The sequence below is a fragment of the Sapajus apella genome, unplaced genomic scaffold, assembly GCF_009761245.1.
Source record: "Sapajus apella isolate SASKATOON/1434 unplaced genomic scaffold, GSC_monkey_1.0 scaffold2, whole genome shotgun sequence".
In the NCBI taxonomy this organism is placed as follows: Eukaryota; Metazoa; Chordata; class Mammalia; order Primates; family Cebidae; genus Sapajus; species Sapajus apella.
The window spans coordinates 78,054,939-78,071,646 of record NW_022436942.1 but is presented as its reverse complement, the minus strand read 5'-3'; the positions used below and the strand labels follow the sequence as shown (position 1 = coordinate 78,071,646).

The window sequence follows — 16,708 nt, the reverse complement described above, 5'->3', positions numbered from 1 at the left end:
CTCCCTCCCTCCCTCCCTCCCTCTCTCCCTCTCTCCCTCTTTGAGTTCTTCTCCTCCTTCCTTCCTTTTTTTCTTTTCCTTCTCCCCTTTTCTACCAAAATGTGGCAGACTCTTCTCTCCCCTAGTCATTCTCATATAGTCTTCTGAACTTGTTTATTTTCTTCCCTGTCAATACAGTAAAAATTAACAAAGTTTGCTGGGCGTAGTGGCTCGTGCCTGTAATCCCAGAACTTTGGGAGGCTGAAGTGAGCAGATCACCTGAGGTCAGGAGTTTGAGATCAGCCTGGACAACATGGCGAAACCCTGACTCTACTAAGAAAAAATACAAAAATTAGCTGGGTGTGGTGCACCTATAGTCTTAGCTACTCAGGAGGCTGAGGCAGGAGAATCGCTTGAGTCCAGTGGGTGGAGGTTGCAGTAAGCCAAATTGCATTCTTGTACTACAGACTGGGTGACAGAGCAAGACTGCCTCCAAAAAAAAAAAAAAAAAAAAAAAATTAACTAAGTTAAGTAATATTTGGGCCCTATCAGATAGTGTCCTCCTGCAGGCAGGCTGGGCCCTTAGTACAGGTTTACTTTTAATATCTCACTCAGATTAGCTGACTGAATTGCCACCAGAGGAGAGTGAAAGCATATTGCAAAATCATAATCAGGACGTATGAGATTACATGCTGAACTGGTTTAATGTGCTTGAGGGTCAGTGACTAATATGAACTTAGCAGTCATTAGTTGTCATTAAAAACCTTTGTTAATTACTATTACAAACTTAGAGATTTGTTAATTCACAAAAAGTAATGCCTTCTTTAATCACTATTAAGCACTTAAGAGTAAGCCAGAGGGTATTTTTCCCTTCATAGCTTTCTAGTACAAATTATAAAATTTAGAAAATTAGAAAAATGATTGTGCATAAATGTGTATAATCGTGTATCTGTTAGGGGGCAAAAATTAGCTTAGGAATTATCTTTCTTTGATAAGTCTCTTCATTAGTTAGAAAATGAGGGTTAGAAAATGAGGCACTGGGGCCAGGCACAGTGGCTCATGTCTGTAATCCCAGCACTTTGGGAGGCCGAAGTGGGTGAATCACAAGGTCAGGAATTCGAGACCATCCTGGCTAACATGGTGAAACCCTGTCTCTACTAAAAATACAAAAAATTAGCTGGGCATGGTGGTGGGTGTCTGTAGTCCTAGCTACTCAGGAGGCTGAGGCAAGAGAATAGCTTGAACCCCAGAGGTGGAGGTTGCAGAGAGCCAAGATGGCGCCATTGCACTCCAGCCTGGCAACAGAGCAAGGCTTTGTCTCAAAAAAAAAAAAAAAAAAAGAAAAGAAAAGAAAAAAAGAAAAAATGAGGCATTGAAAGTTCCTACTGTTTGGCTGGGTTGCCCTGATAAACATTCCCCAGTCATTTCTTTTTTTGCAACTCTTTGGTTGTGAACAAGTCACTGTGCCCTATGAGCCACAAATAAGGAAAACGAAATATTCCTGAACAGTCTGGCAATAAAACAAAATCCAACAAGTGCAAATGATATGTATTGGACAATTGCATAGTTAGGTCTTACAAGGTAATTAGGCATAAAGGTTAAGCATTTAATCAACAGTACAGTAGCATTACCATTACCTACTCAAACCAAGATGTTGCAGTTTTCCTTCTCTTGTTTCATTATTTAAAAAGTAGCTATAGCTCATTGTCAATGTATTTTTACCAAAATTCTTTAGTTTAATCCTAATCCTGTGCTGAGCTCATTAACATTTACAAATGTATTAAAAAACAGAACCAGCCCAGATTTTCCAACATATCAAGGCCTCTCCTTGACTTCAGCTACTTTCAGTTCCTCAAGCTTAAGTCACCCTGTGGTTTTGTCTTAGACCAAATATTTTCCCCTTTTTCTCCCTTTCTGTCCGTCAAGCCAGCCCTGCCTGTGGGTTTCTTGGATGGTGTGACCAACTCACTTTCTTGAAGGGGTACTTATAGTGGATGTTTTATTGCTCAAAGTAGTGGACAGTCAGTGTCAAGAATGATTGTATCACACTGCTTTCTGGGTTTAGGGCTTGGAAAAACCTATGTCAGAGTGTGGACCCGAGGGAAGGGGTGAAAAGAGAGGGGAGGGGAGAATGGGTCTGTTTCCTATAATCAGAAGGTCTCAAAGCAGAGGAATGGGCGAGATTAAAGTTACAGACTGGAAGAGCTTCATCCAGAATCAGTCCTGGGGAGAGGAGACCTCATAATGTCCTCGCTAAACATTCACTTTCCTCTCCAGCAAAGCAAATTTACTTTCTTGGTATAAAGCCCAGCCTTCAAGGTATGTGGGCTTACACACAAAATCCCTTGGCTCATTTGGGCACTTACCATAATGAGGAGAAAGTTCTTTTGCGCCTTATAACTGCTGACCTGAGAGAAGCCCGTTATGATATAGAGTTATAGGACAGCTGGTCAGCACAGTATTTAACTAAAGTCAGGGCCTCTCGGTTTTGATGGGGAGAAAGGTTAGAGAGGGAATCTTTAGACTTCAAATTTCATGGCTCAGTAAAACTTCAAAATAATTTTGAAGACCAAAGGGGTTGCCAGCCTACTAGTTGCCTAGACAGTGGTGGGTATGAGGGGAAGAAAACCTTCTTTCATCAAGAGTATATCAAGAAACAAAGGACATTTAAACACTAAAAAAGTCAGAAGGACAAATTTTCAGAAAGAAAGGACAGTCCCTTAAATGGGTTACATTTAGCTTTATAAAATGATCTATACTGTCCTAATCTTTCTTTGCTAAGGTCAAGTGCTTGGGTGCCACTGGATGATAAGCCCCTGGGTTTCTGAACAGTGGGGGAGGGAATCACAAGAACAAGGGTTGGGGTGAGGAAAAGGAACTCATTAACCTGGGGCCCTGGGTAGAAGTTAATTATCATGTCTTGCCCTGCGGGTGCCCTGCAAGTAGGAATGCTAACTCCAAAAGCTGTTTTCCAAATTTTTGAGCTTGAGATTTGTAATATTGTATTGCCAGCTAGCCATCAGTTTTCTACTCCCCTCTCCCTTCCCTTCGTCTCCCTTTTCCCCTCCCCTTCCCCTCCTCTCCTTTCCCCTCCTCTCCCTTCTCCTCCCTTCTTCTTTCTCCCCTCCCTCCCCCCTCCCTTTCCCTCCCCCTCCCCTCCTCTCCCTTCTCCCTTCTCTCTTCTCTCTTCTCACCTCTCCCCTCCCTTCCCCCATCCCCTCCCCTCCCCCCCTTCCACTCCCCTCCCTTCTTTTATTTTTTTAACAGAGTTTGCTGTCACCTAGGCTGCAGTGCAGTGGCACAATCTTGGCTCACTGAAACCTTCACCTCCTGGGTTCAAGTGATTCTTGTGCCTCAGCCTGTCAAGTAGCTGGGACCACAGGTTTGTGCCACTATGCCTGGCTAATTTTTGTATTTTTAGTAGAGATGGGTCTTCATCATGTTGGCCAGGCTGGTCTCGAACTCCTGGCCTCAAGTGATGATCCACCTGCCTTGTCCTCTCAAAGTGTTGGAATTACAGATGTAAGCCACCACATCTGGCCCACTGCAAGTTTTCTAGTAATGGTTAGGTTGATCTTTTAGATTCATTTTTAGAGTTTATTATTTTGCTGTTATCATAAGTAAGAGAAGTTCTTTCATATCAATAACTTGTATGAGGAAAGTCATCTTTCATTCCCATTATATAGCCAACTCTCATTCATATACGCAAAGCATGTATATCATCAACAACTCTTGCCCTTTTTGCCCTTGAATTGGATTATATGCTTTGTGCTTATGAATGAGAGTTGGCTATTTTTAATTAGTAAAGCGTTTGCATTTCCTGACGGTGTGCCACTTGATGGCAGGTTTAAGTGCCTGGGAGAATAGTAATCAGTGGCAAATCAGCTTGTGTCTGAAATGTGGCTGTCGGCAGTCTACTTGAGGATAATTGAAAGTTTGCTGTATTCATTTTATTTATGGGATTCTAGGTGAGTGCCAGACTCCCAGTTGGGACCCCAGATTATATGGCTCCTGAAGTATTGACTGTGATGAATGGGGATGGAAAAGGCATCTACGGCCTAGACTGTGACTGGTGGTCGGTGGGCGTGATTGCCTATGAGATGATTTACGGGAGATCCCCCTTCGCAGAGGGAACCTCCGCCAGAACCTTCAATAACATCATGAATTTCCAGGTAAAGAGTCCTTAGAAGATTTTGAAGTCATATTGAGAAACGTTATTTAAACATTGTGCAAATAAACGTTTATAGAATGTTGTTTAAAAATTGTGTGTGTGAATATTTTGTAGGTATCATGTGAATGAATGTTTATAGAATGTTAGATGTTATTTAAAAACTGTGCAAATGAATGTTTCAGTGGTGATGGAAAATGATAGCAAATACTTATATCACACTTAACTTTATGCTAAAGGGTATTCTAAACATTTTATTAATTGTATTTCATGGAATCTCAGCTGCTAATAATTATAAGACTACCATTATTTTATGTACTGCTAAGAAAGAAAAACTGCTGCCAGTGAGTCTATTATATTTTTATTGATTATAAAATGCATCTTGATTTCATTGCTATTAAAAGTGAGTCTTAGAATTGAGGAGATATAGTTTAGTAGTTGGGTAATCTTCAAACAACCCTGTGAGGTAAGTATTATTATTTTCATTTATAGATGAGGAAATCAAAGCACTAAAGGTTAAGTAACTTTCCCAAAATAACGTAGGCAGTCTTGCTCTGAAGTCCATGCTCTTGATTCTTTGATATACTCCTTCTTAGTACTAACTATTGGATATAGTATTAAAATTCAATGAGGAAATGAATTAGAAATACCATTATATGTATGTATGTATATATATATATATATATATATATATATATATATATATGAGTATGTGTGTGTGTGTGTGTGTGTGTTTTACTTTATATATATACAAAGTAAAACTTTTTTTTTTGAGATGGAGTCTCACTCCATCTCACTCTGTCGCCCAGGCTGGAGTGCAGTGGCCTGATCTTGGCTCACTGCAACCTCCACCTCCCAGGTTCAAGCACTTCTTCTACCTCAGCCTCCCGAGTAGCTGAGATTACAGGCATCTGCCACCATGCCCAGCTAATTCTTGCATTTTTAGTAGAGACGGGGGGTTTCACCACGTTGGCCAGGCTGGTCTCTTAACTCCTGACCTCAGGCAATCCACCTGCCTCGGCCTCCCAAAGCGCTGGGATTACAGGCATGAGCCACCGCCCCTGGCCTAAAGTAAAACTATTTTTTAATAACTGTACTTTCCACCTCATTAAGCCTATTTCTTTTTTTTTTTTTTTTTTGAGATGGGAGCCCTGCCCTGTTACCCAGGCTGGAGTGTAGCAGCACGATCTTGGCTCACTGCAACCTCTGCCTCCTGGGTTCAGGTGATTCTCATCCCTCGGTCTCCTGAGTAGCTGGAATTACAGACATGCACTACCAAGCCTGGCTAATTTTTGTATTTTTAGTAGAGGTGGGGTTTCACCATGTTGGCCAGGCTGGTCTTGAACTCCTGACCTCAGGTGATCCGCCAGCCTCAGCCTCCCAAAGTGTTGGGATTACAGGCATGAGCCACTGCACCCGGCCCATGAAGCTCCTTTCCTAAGGCTCTGATAAATGTATATTTTTTAGTTTCAACCAAAAGGAAAAAGAATGTATTTCCTAGGTTTTTGTATCTCACCCAATTTTCATCTTTCTGGAATGCTTAATACATATTTTTATGTACATACATTATTTGTTATTCTTGAGCCTCCTCTTGACTTAAAATTTCCCCTTAGATGACTCTTGGGGCTAATTTATTTCCTTCCCTTGAGCTTACTCACTCATTCATTCATTCAGTAATGAGTACATTACCATACCAGGTACTGTTAGGTTCCAGGTTTACAGGGATGAGCATAAGAAGCAGGCCCTCTCTGCCTTCTTTCTTTTTCATCACACCAAAATCACAGCACATTGTGTATGTGCAAAAGTAGAGTACAGAGGGAACATGCAGAAAGGAGTTATAGGATAGAAAAGGTAGCCAAGGAAAGCAGTGAGAATAGCATGATTTGTTCAGGGAGCTTTAAATAGCTCATCATTGTTGGACAGCAAAGGGAGAGATGGGGAACGTGGCGAGATGAGATGGGAAGGGGAGCTGGGGTCAAGCCATGGAGGATGCTGAACCCCTACAAAGGAACTCAGCCTATTGATGTGAACAGGCCACTTATTTTGGGAACATGCCTTTGGTCCAAAGGGATGAGGGCACGAAACTTCCTTCTTTAAAAAACAAAAAAAGAAACTTGCATATATGAGAAATACTTTCTTCACTATGGGGCATGAGAAACGGAATCCCTGCTAAGGAAATAATTCTTTTATTTTTTGGAACAGCGGTTTTTGAAGTTTCCAGATGACCCCAAAGTGAGCAGTAACTTTCTTGATCTGATTCAAAGTTTGTTGTGTGGCCAGAAAGAGAGGCTGAAGTTTGAAGGCCTTTGCTGCCATCCTTTCTTCTCTAAAATCGACTGGAATAACATTCGTAACTGTAAGTAGGGCTGTTTTCCTTGATTTGGGATGTTGGGATGATGAAACACTCAAAAGAGATCTAAGATTATTCTGGCCCAAAGAAGTTTCTGTAAATTACATCAATAAAGGCTTTAATTATCTATGGGAGTAGTAAAGGCTAATGATATAGCTGTCTTTGAGTAATAATTCTGGTTTAAAATTGTTTCTGTAGAACTGGGTCATTTATCACACTCTGTGTCTATGTGGCCTTTAGAACATTACCCTCAGTAAGTTTGAGGCACAGATGAATGGAGTTTGAAGGTTGTCACTTGGTTTGACACTTTCGTCCAAGAGAAAAAGTGGATCTAGGTATTTTGTTCACGTTACTAGGAAAAAGACTCAGATTAGGGAACAGGTCCAGATTGTTCTGCTAATGCCTGAGTTTACACAAAAACCATAAACACCTCCCTGTGTGTGTTCATTTGATTCCCTCCATAATGTTTATCTTAGCTCACAAGCATGTAAAAACTATAATGTATATGCACAGTAGATTCATTCATACATCACTTTTTATAATCAGTTAGTGCAAACTGAATGAATTCATTAAAAACAAAGACCTGGTTTATTATCAACAGAAACCACACAGTGCTCTTTTTTTCTTTTACCAATTGGTGATCTTTTAAAAATCTTTTCAATTCTTGGATGTGTTGTTGATTGATTGTGATCTAATTACTGGACCCAATGATCAGCATGGATTAGAGCCAGGAGGAAGGCAGTTGGCCTGTTTGAGTCTGTGTTTTGTTTTTGGTGATGGAGGGAGGTTGGGAAATGGAATCTGTTTCTAGGTGTCAAAACCAGGCTTTTGACTGGAGATGTGTTTTAATTATAACTGCTTGCATCTTCAGCTAGGACATAGTATGGTAAAAATTCTGTATCGTCCAGTTGTAAGCCATTTTGATGGTTTCTCTAACCTTCTGCTGAAATATTTAAGTAGGTTGCATTTCCATTAATCTTTCTTGGCAAACATTTTTATTATTCAGGTGGCCACATTACTTTATTTTTCTAAATAAATAGACATCTTCCCACAAATCTCTAAGGTTCAGACCTTTTAATCAGGACATTTTCAGGACATTCTTCCTTTTATGCTTTTAGAAAGATTTGATAGACTTTCTTTTAGATGCTATTCAAGTACTTAATCTTTTCTTGTCTTGCCTTTTTATCTCTGTAATCTTCTTGAATAAGCAGTTAATTTTTTTATTCATGAACTTGCTTCTTGAGTGGTGATTACTTGAGTGTAGTAGTCCCCTGCCCTCCTATCTGTGGGGCATATGTTCCAAGACCCCCATTGGATGCGTGAAACTGACGATAGTACTGAAACTTATCTACCTTTTTTCCTACGCACACATGCCTATGTTATGTAAAGCTTAACTTATAAATTAGGCATAATATATTTGACTCCCAGCTTCCAATGTAGTGGCTCTGAAAACTCACAAAATGTATTTGCCTTAAAAATTTCATTTTATTTTTGAGATGGAGTTTTGCTCTTGTTACCCAGGCTGGAGTGCAATGGCGCGATCTCAGCTCACCGCAACCTCCGCCTCCCGGGTTCAAGCGATCGTCCTGCCTCAGCCTTCCAGGTAGCTGGGATAACAGGCATGCATCACCATGCCCAGCTAATTTTGTATTGGTAGTAGAGACGGGGTTTCTTCATATTGGTCAGGCTGGTCTGGAACCCCCAGCCTCAGGTGATCTGCCCACCTCGGCCTCCCAAAGTGTTGGGATTATAGGCATGAGCCACCACACCTGGCCAAAAGATTCTTCTCATTTAAATAAATCTTTCATTATTTATTTATTTACTTTTGAGACAGAGTCTCATTCTGTGGGACAGGCAGGAGTGTAGTGGTATGATCATGGCTCACTGCAGCCTTGAACTCCTGAGCTCAAATAGTCCTTCCACCTCAGCCTCCCCAGTAGCTAGGACCACAGATGTGTGCCATCACCCCTGCTAATTTTTTTGTATTTGTAGAGATGTGGTTTCACCAGGTTGCCCAGACTGGTCTGGAACTCCTGAGCTCAAGAGATCCTCCTGCTTTGGCCTCCCGAAATGCTGGGAATACAGGTGTGAACCATTACACCTGGCCCTAATTTTAATAAATCTTTTATTTTGGAATAATGTTAGATTTATAGAAAAGTTGCAAAGGCAGTATGGAAGAGTTCCCATATACCCTTCACCCATTTTTCCCCAGTGTTAACTCCATTTATTTACTTATTTAGAGACACAATCTCCCTCTGTTGCCCAGGCTGGAGTGCAGTGGTGTGATCTTAGCTTACCGTAACCTTCGCCTCCTGGGTTCAAGCGATTCTCCTGCCTCAGCCTCCTAAATAGCTGGGACCACAGGCACGTGGCACCATGCCTGGCTAATTTTTGTAGTTTTATTAGAGATGGGGTTTCACCATGTTGTCCAGTCTAGTCTCGAACTCCTGACCTCAGGAGATCCGCCCACCTCGGCCTCCCAAAGTGCTGTGAGCCACTATGCCTGGCCCCAAATGTTAACTCTTACATAACAGTGTCACTGTCAAACTAAGTGTTTGAAAAGCTATTTTTCAGAACTACTGTCGGTACTTTACTGTTGACTACGCTTCAGACTCCTTTTGGATCTTACCAATTCTCCCAGTCTTGTCCCTTTTCTGTTCTAGGAATCAATCCATTGTTCCATATTGCAGTTAGTGTGTTTGTATTTGATGGGACTAGTCCTAATTTAGATACTTAGTGTAGCTTAGCCAGCAGGAGGGAACTTTATGCACACCGAGGATTGGTAGTGCGTTTTCCTGGTGGTTTTATGGCATTTCTGACTATGCAGAGAGGTGTGGTCTTAATTTCAGTGTCTCCTAGCAAATTTTCCTGTTTTACACCAACCTCTGATCCCTGCGTTATTTGCAATCAACTCAGAGAATTATGATTGAAAACATTGCTTGACTCCATGCTCTTTAAGCTGTTTTCTAACTAGGTAACTGTAACATCAATTATGCTTTTATCTAGTAGTGTTGTTCATAAACACATGTTGAGTGATTTTCATCAACCAAAATACTTCAAATCATTAAGTTTCCCAAGTTCATGGTTGCTGCTTAAATGCCTGGTGGTTCCAGGCTGTCGAATATTTCTGCCTTCTGCAATAAGAGACTGTCCCTTGTTGAAAGCAACATTAGCCTTTGTGCTGCTTCACCCCTAATTCTTCTTTTTCTTGTTGTAACCAATGAAAGGAAGTACTGCTTAACACAGCAGGTAATAATCTTCTAAAACTCATTATCTCAAGAGGTGGTCCTGGCAGGATATATAAATGCAATTTAAGAAAGGTCTGGGCAAATTTATGAATGACAGAACTGGGAGTGGCTGCCGAGAGAAACTAGGATGCGCCTTGAGTCTGACACTGAGGTCAGGCGCAGCTTCGCACCCTCCTGGGTCCTGCCCCTTGGGGTTGCTACAGGCAGCACCCCATGAACCAGGAATCTGACCCAGTTCCAGGACACTTATTCTTCCAGCAAGTCGAACACTCCGTGATGAGTGACTGCCACACTCATGGGTCACCAGGCTCTCATTATTCTGTTTCATTTCCCGCCTCCCACAAGATTGGTTTTTCAGCTGCTTATTTATTATTATCATTATTTCAAAGCTGCTTTCCAAGTTTCAGTGGGGGGTTTCTTAAGCGTACCAGCTGCCCTGGTTGTGCAGTTCTGGCGATGTTTCAGATGCTGGGCCAGATTCTGGCTGTACCCAGCCTGATTTTTTCTGGGCTTTAGGAGAGCTGAAGCCAATCAGAGCTCCTCTTTCATGCCTTTGAGATGATGCCTACCTTGCCTGGCATCGTGTACCTGCTCCCATCCATGGGAAAATTTTGCTGTCTGGTGCTGTCTTCTATCAACATCTTCTAAAATATCTTCCCCCAAGGCATTGTGACGTCAACGGAACCAGCACACTTGTACCTTTTATCCAAGGCCGCCATATCTCAACAGTGAGAAATGCATAATGCAAGCAGTGATCATGGATTATTTCCTAGGACATTTATGGCTAATGCTCTGGAGAACTCGTATGGTCTGCTGTGTCTGACATGGGCTTTTTCTCTTGAGTTGTCTTTCTTTTGCTATTCTCGGAAAGACACAATTCTTGCCAAATTATCCTGATTTTTCAGGTCCTCAGCATTTGTTAGCAGAAAGTACATTTTGTTTCCATCCGGCAGTGACTCAGTGGTGGTCCCATGCTGATGACACACTGAGATATTCTTCTTCCAAATAGGTATCTTTTTGGTTGTTGCTGATTATTTGCTAACTGGCCCTGAATGGTGCTAATGAAACCTCGAGCATATAATATGGTTGCTCAGTAAACCTGAGGGAAGACAGTCTTTGGTTTAGGGGAGAGGGATTCTGTGCCTATTCAGCTTCAGGTAAAATTCTTAGAATTTTTTTTGTGTGTAGAAGTAAGCATAATGTAGCTCCTTGGGTTTTTCTAGTACTTTAGTATGGTTGGAAATATTGTTTAGGGAGTACCTATTCTGTGCTCACCACTAGGCATTCAAGTACATTACACTATACTCCTTAAAAACACTTCTGTCAAATGTAAGGATTATTATACTCATTTTACAGATGTGGATGCCCTGGTAACTTGGCCAGTGTCACATGGGAAGTGAATAAAGGATTCTGGATTTGGTTGGAGGTCTGGGTAATTCGAAAGCCCATGCTCTTTCTACAATACCATATATGCCTTTGCATAAGTCATTGTTATAAGTAATAATTTTGTGATGGCAAATAATAAATCATGTCACACTGGAGAGTGATTTAATCTCTATGTCTATTTAAGAACATTTGGAATTGCAGAAATTGAATTTCTTTTTTTTTAAGTGATGGAGTCTTGCTATCTTTCTTTGCCCAGGCTGGTCTCAAACTTGTGGGCTCAAGTGATCATCCTCCCTTGGCCTCCCAAAGGAATGGGGTTACAGGCGTGAGCCACCATGCCCAGCCTAGAATTGCAGGAGTTTTTGAATTGACAATTCGTTCTGCTATTTGTATTTCTACAGTATATTAAGTGCTATGTCAGGTGCTGTTGCTCCATTGATGAACACATTTGGATATGGCCCTGCTTTTGTTGAGTTTAGAGTCTAAGAGCCTTACTGGTCTTTTGCTTGAATAGAACTGTGGTCCTGTTAAATTGCTGTACCTCCAAATGGTGGGAAGTTTAATTCTTTGTAGGCCTCTCCTCCCTGGTTTCCTGAACCATATGTGCTTGATTTTAAACAAAATGCAGACCATGGGCTGTGACCTGGTGATCCCTTCCCTACATACAGCATCCTGCTAACCTAAACTCTTCCCATGTCTCAGATCTAGCCTGGGAAAGGACAATGTTGGATCGATGGCCCGCTTCTGATCTTGGGATTTCTAGTGTCTAGATGAATTAAGAAGACTCAGGATGTGTCCTGTTTTCTGTTTGTTTAGAACAGGGTTTCTCAACCTTGGCACTGTTGACATTTGGGGCCAGATAATTCTTTACCGTGGGGGCTGTTGTGTGAATTGCAGGACATTGAACAGCATACCTGTCCTTTCTCCATGGATACCAGTAGCACCCTCCCCCTGCAATTAGCATCAACCAAAAATGTCTCTAAATGTCTCCCCTTGGGGGCTACAGTCACCTTACTTGAGAACCCTTGATTTGGAAGAATTGGCCAAGTTGTTATCAGGAGAGGGAACATCACACTAATCCGAATCTCTCGATACTGCCACTGTTAACAAACAGTGAAACTGTTACCTTGAGGCAGTAGGACCTTGCTACTCAGAGTGTGGTCCCTGGATTGGCAGCATCAGCATCACCTGGGAGCTTGTTAGAGCTTCAGAGACTCAGGCCTGCTGAGACAGAAGCTGCATTTTAATAAGGATCCTCAGGGGATTTCTGTGCCTATTGGAGTTGCAAAGCCCTGCACAAGAAGATATTACATGCTAGCCTTAGTTTCTTGCTCATCTTTGTGGGTCTTCCTCATTTTGTCTTCAAGCTTAAGGTATGGGGAGGCGAACTTTTTGGGTAAGGACTCCTGTGGGTGAATGGGACTGCTTAGAACTGCTGGGTTTTAGGCCTTGCCTTGAGGACTTTAAAGCTTTTCTCCTAGACAGACATTACATCCTTCTTATCCTTCACAGTGTTGGTTTGACCTAATCTCTGCCTTCTGATAGCAAAAAGACCTTTTCTTGCCTCCCCGAACCCCACTTTACTGCTGTCCCATATTGGCTTTTAATTAAGGATGGTAAGTTTCTTCATTAACATGTTTATGCATCTGTGATATTACCATGGCATTTATTGAGCACCTGCTATGTGCCAGGAGCTCTGCAAAGTGCTTTATGCTTATTATTGTCCTACTTATTCTTCCTAAAGCCTCTGTGAGGCAGGTCCTATCGCTAGTCCACAATACAGAAGAGGCCATGGAGCCCAAAGTTGGCAGTGGTAGGAGTCAAACTCAGGTCTTCCTGACTCCAAATTGTCTTTGCTTTTGTTTATTTGAAAAAGTGGTATAGCCCATAGCAAAAAATTCACATCATACAGAAGGTTATACAGTGAAAAATGCTTCCTTCCTACCCCACACTCAATCCCTCTCCCTCAAGTGAACCACTATTGTCAGTTTCTCATAGAACTTTCTGGAATATTCTGTATTCCTATAACACAACCTATCCTCTTAACATCTTTATGCTGCCTCTCAAGAATTCAGTAACTTATTGGTAGATATTTTCCTGCATCATTGAAATGAATGGAGCAGTACTTATACTTCATTCATTGAAGCATGGCCCTGCCATGCTTATCCTTTGAATCTGCCACTCAGCCATTGGTTTCTGATAAGCAGTGGTCTTCTTCCCAAATGAAAACCCCTATGACTATTTTTTAACAAGGCCACGGCTAATAGATCCTTGTGGTTTTAACACTATTTATTTATTTATTTATTTAGTGTCCTGCCTTTAGAATTTTATTATCTCAATTGCTTGTGAATTTAGAGAGAGAGAGATAGAGAGAGAGAGAGAGAGAGAGAGACAGAGTGAGAGTGTGTGGTATGTGAGCACGCATGTATTTGTTTTGGGCCTTTTAAAGTTCATCTTGTTTGTGTGTTCATTTGTTTTGGGTCTTTTAAAGTTCTTCTTATTTGGGGCTTCCTGTCATTTGAGCAGTTGCCTGGTCATGTTTTATTTTCTAAGCTAGTTCCATGAGGATAGTAGATGTACTTCTCTTGATTGGGCCTTAAATGTGTCTTTCTTTTGGACACCCACTTACTTCAGGGGCAGGAGGAAGTGAGGAAGAGGAGTTGGGTCTGTTTGGAGTATCAGTATGGAGGGGAAGGGGAGCAAGAGGGGGGGATGCTAAAGTAGTGATGGTAGAAATTCAACTTACTAGACCAGGAGCGTGTGGACACCACCTACTAAAACAAAAAAAGAATAATGAAGAGATGTAGTCAGTAGCTGTTATAATCTCTTATGGGATATGCAGACAAATATTTATGTGTCTCTTGGGGACTGTTCTGTTTTTAGAGGGTAAATTATTGATGAGAAAAAATAGGCCAAAAAGAGCTAAATCCTTAAGAATTAGGATTATAGGATTTTCCCCCTTAAGTCTGAATTTAGAAACTACATCCAGAGATGTTAAAAATATGTAATATTCTACTTTATTCTAAGATAAATTGAGGGCAGCTTATTCTAGAGATAATTGCAATATTAAAAATATAACAATTAATAAATGGAGAAATCTAGATGAAAGGAGTCTGAGGGTAGGGAAATAAAGTCAGGGTTAAAATGAAAAACAAGGAAGTTCCTGTTAAGTTGCCAAAGGAAGAATGATTTGGGACTCTTAGTCTCCCAGTGTCCAAGGCACAAAGGAGAATACGATCAGCTACAAGAGCCCCAGTCCTGTGAGAAAACAGTTCAGAATGCTTTGCTCAGAGAAGACCCAATTTTCTGAATACTGAGCCCTGAGGAATTTCACCATTGGGTGAAATGGTGAAATTCCCCTGTAACCTGGCGGGCCCCATCCCTCAGATACGTACCCTGGCAGTTTCCATAGGACTCTTCCTTCTGGGCCTCTTAGTGTAAGCCAACAGCACAATGCCCAATCCAAGTTTGGTAAATCAATTCTAAGTGAGATAAATTAATGCCTTTTTTGGGGGAAGATGGGAAACAGAGAGTGGGTTTGTTAGAGAGCCCATAAATTGGAGTGTTCAACCCTTAAATTCTCACTTGTGGGAAAACCTTTCACAACCAAGTAAACGTGGAAATGATTTGGCCAAAGATTCAAAATTATGTTAAACATCTGGGACTTTATTCAGCAGCCAGCTCTCTAATCAATTCTATGAGTGTGGTGATTGCAGTTATGCTCATTTTCTGCGGGTGAAGTTTGGATAGAACTAAAGAGGGTGGTTGGCAGGAATCAAAAGAGATGAAAGCCTCAGGACAAAGAGTTAGAGGCCCAGGTGGTTCATGACTGGGAGTTTGGAAACGATTTCTGGTGTCTCACTTCAGAGAAAATAAATATAGCCAACTCTGCTCATCCGTGGTGATGGAACATTCAACTACAGCATTGGCAGTTTGGGATCTAAGGCCACCCTTCCAGCACTTCAAAATTCTGACTTATAAAGGACACACACACAGAACAGGTAGCCAGATAGGGACCAAAATACCCACTTTATTCTTCGCAGGGCAAGTACTCGGTAAGTTCTGATGCAGGGCTCTGGTTAATTTACCCATCCTACCGACAGAGAAGAATGGTGGTCTTCCCTTATCAACATGGGGGCCTGATGGAAATCAGGAGGATAAGAGTGGTCGGTTGGTTGAGTGCCAGCTACACCTGGGCCTAGGCAGTAAAAGAGTAAGTTTTAAGCTTGACCCTTACTTTCAAGACTTAGTAATTCTACCTTCTAGTAAAACATGGCCAAATGAATGTCTACTTTGCATGAGTCAGATTACCTCCTTCTTTACTGGAGTAGTGAGTAGAAGGGTGAGACTAGCCAGGCATGGTGGCTCACGCCTATAATCTCAGCACTTTGGAAGGCTGAGGTGAGCAGATCACCTGAGGCCAGGAGTTCAAAACCAGCCTGGCAAACATGGAGATACCTGTCTCTACTAAAAATAAAAAAAAATAGCTGGGCGTGGTGGCTCATGCCTGTAATCCCAGCTACTTGGGAGGCTGAGGCAGAAGAATTGCCTGAACCCAGGAGGCAGAGGTTGAGGTAAGCCGAGATTGTGCCATTGCACTACAGCCTGGGCAACAAGAGTGAAACTCTGTCTCAAAAAAAACAACAGCAACAAAAACCAAAACCCACCAACAGCAAACAGAAGGCTGAGAATAGATGTGTGTGTTTCTTCAACATTAATACCTTATGGAGTGAAGGAAACTGCGTGTAAGCTCCTTAGACCTGAGAAGGATTAGAGACAAAATATCTTCCTTCCCAACAGTTGGAAACAACTTTGTTGAGGAGTAGTAGACATATGTCACATGTATATTAAGTTTGACATGCACCTGTGAGACCATCACTAGGCTCAAGATAATGAACATATTTGTTCATCACCCCAAAGAGTTCCCTTCTGTCCCTTCTCCTCCTCCCCATCCCTTCCCTTGTCCCCAGGCAATGACTGATGTCTTCTTCTTAATGTAGTTTGTATTTTCTAAACTTTAGAAAATAAAGTTATATGCTTCAATATACATTGAAGCATACAACATGTACTTATTTTGTCTGTCTTCTTCCACTCCACATTCTTCTGAGATCCATCCACACTGTAGGAGGTATCACAGTTCATTTCTTTTGATTGCTGAGTAGTATTCCATTGAGTGGGTATTCCACAATTTGTTTATCCAGTCACCCACTGAACAATATGGATTGTTTACAGTTTTTGGCTATTTGAAATAAAGTTGCATTTATCATTCCTGTACAAGTCTCTGGACATGTTCATTCATTCCTCTTGGGTAAGTATCTAGGGGTGAAATGGCTATGTCATGGGGTAGCCATATGTTCAACTTTTCAAGAAACTGCCAAACTTTTCCCAAGTGGTCATCTCATTTTATATTCCCATCAACAGTGGTAGATAAAAGAGATCCTCCTCCACCTCCTTGCCAACACTCCAACAGTTGGATTTAAAGTCACTCATATTTTACAGTCTAGTTAGTTGTGGAGATAAGTTTTTTCAAATTAGATTAGAAAATTTGGAATATTCATATATATATATATATATATA

At 41.4% G+C, this 16,708-nt stretch overlaps 1 protein-coding gene across 8 annotated transcripts in view; it reads left to right on the top strand.

Moving 5' to 3' along the window:
• Positions 1-16,708, top strand: part of CIT (citron rho-interacting serine/threonine kinase) — a 193,867-nt gene that overhangs the window by 45,441 nt on the left and 131,718 nt on the right. For all 8 annotated transcript variants that reach the window (XM_032241364.1, XM_032241332.1, XM_032241325.1 and 5 more), the window contains 2 exons: positions 3,948-4,151; positions 6,350-6,503. In XM_032241364.1, the coding sequence (XP_032097255.1) occupies positions 3,948-4,151; positions 6,350-6,503 (358 nt within the window). The remainder of the gene's footprint in view (positions 1-3,947; positions 4,152-6,349; positions 6,504-16,708) is intronic.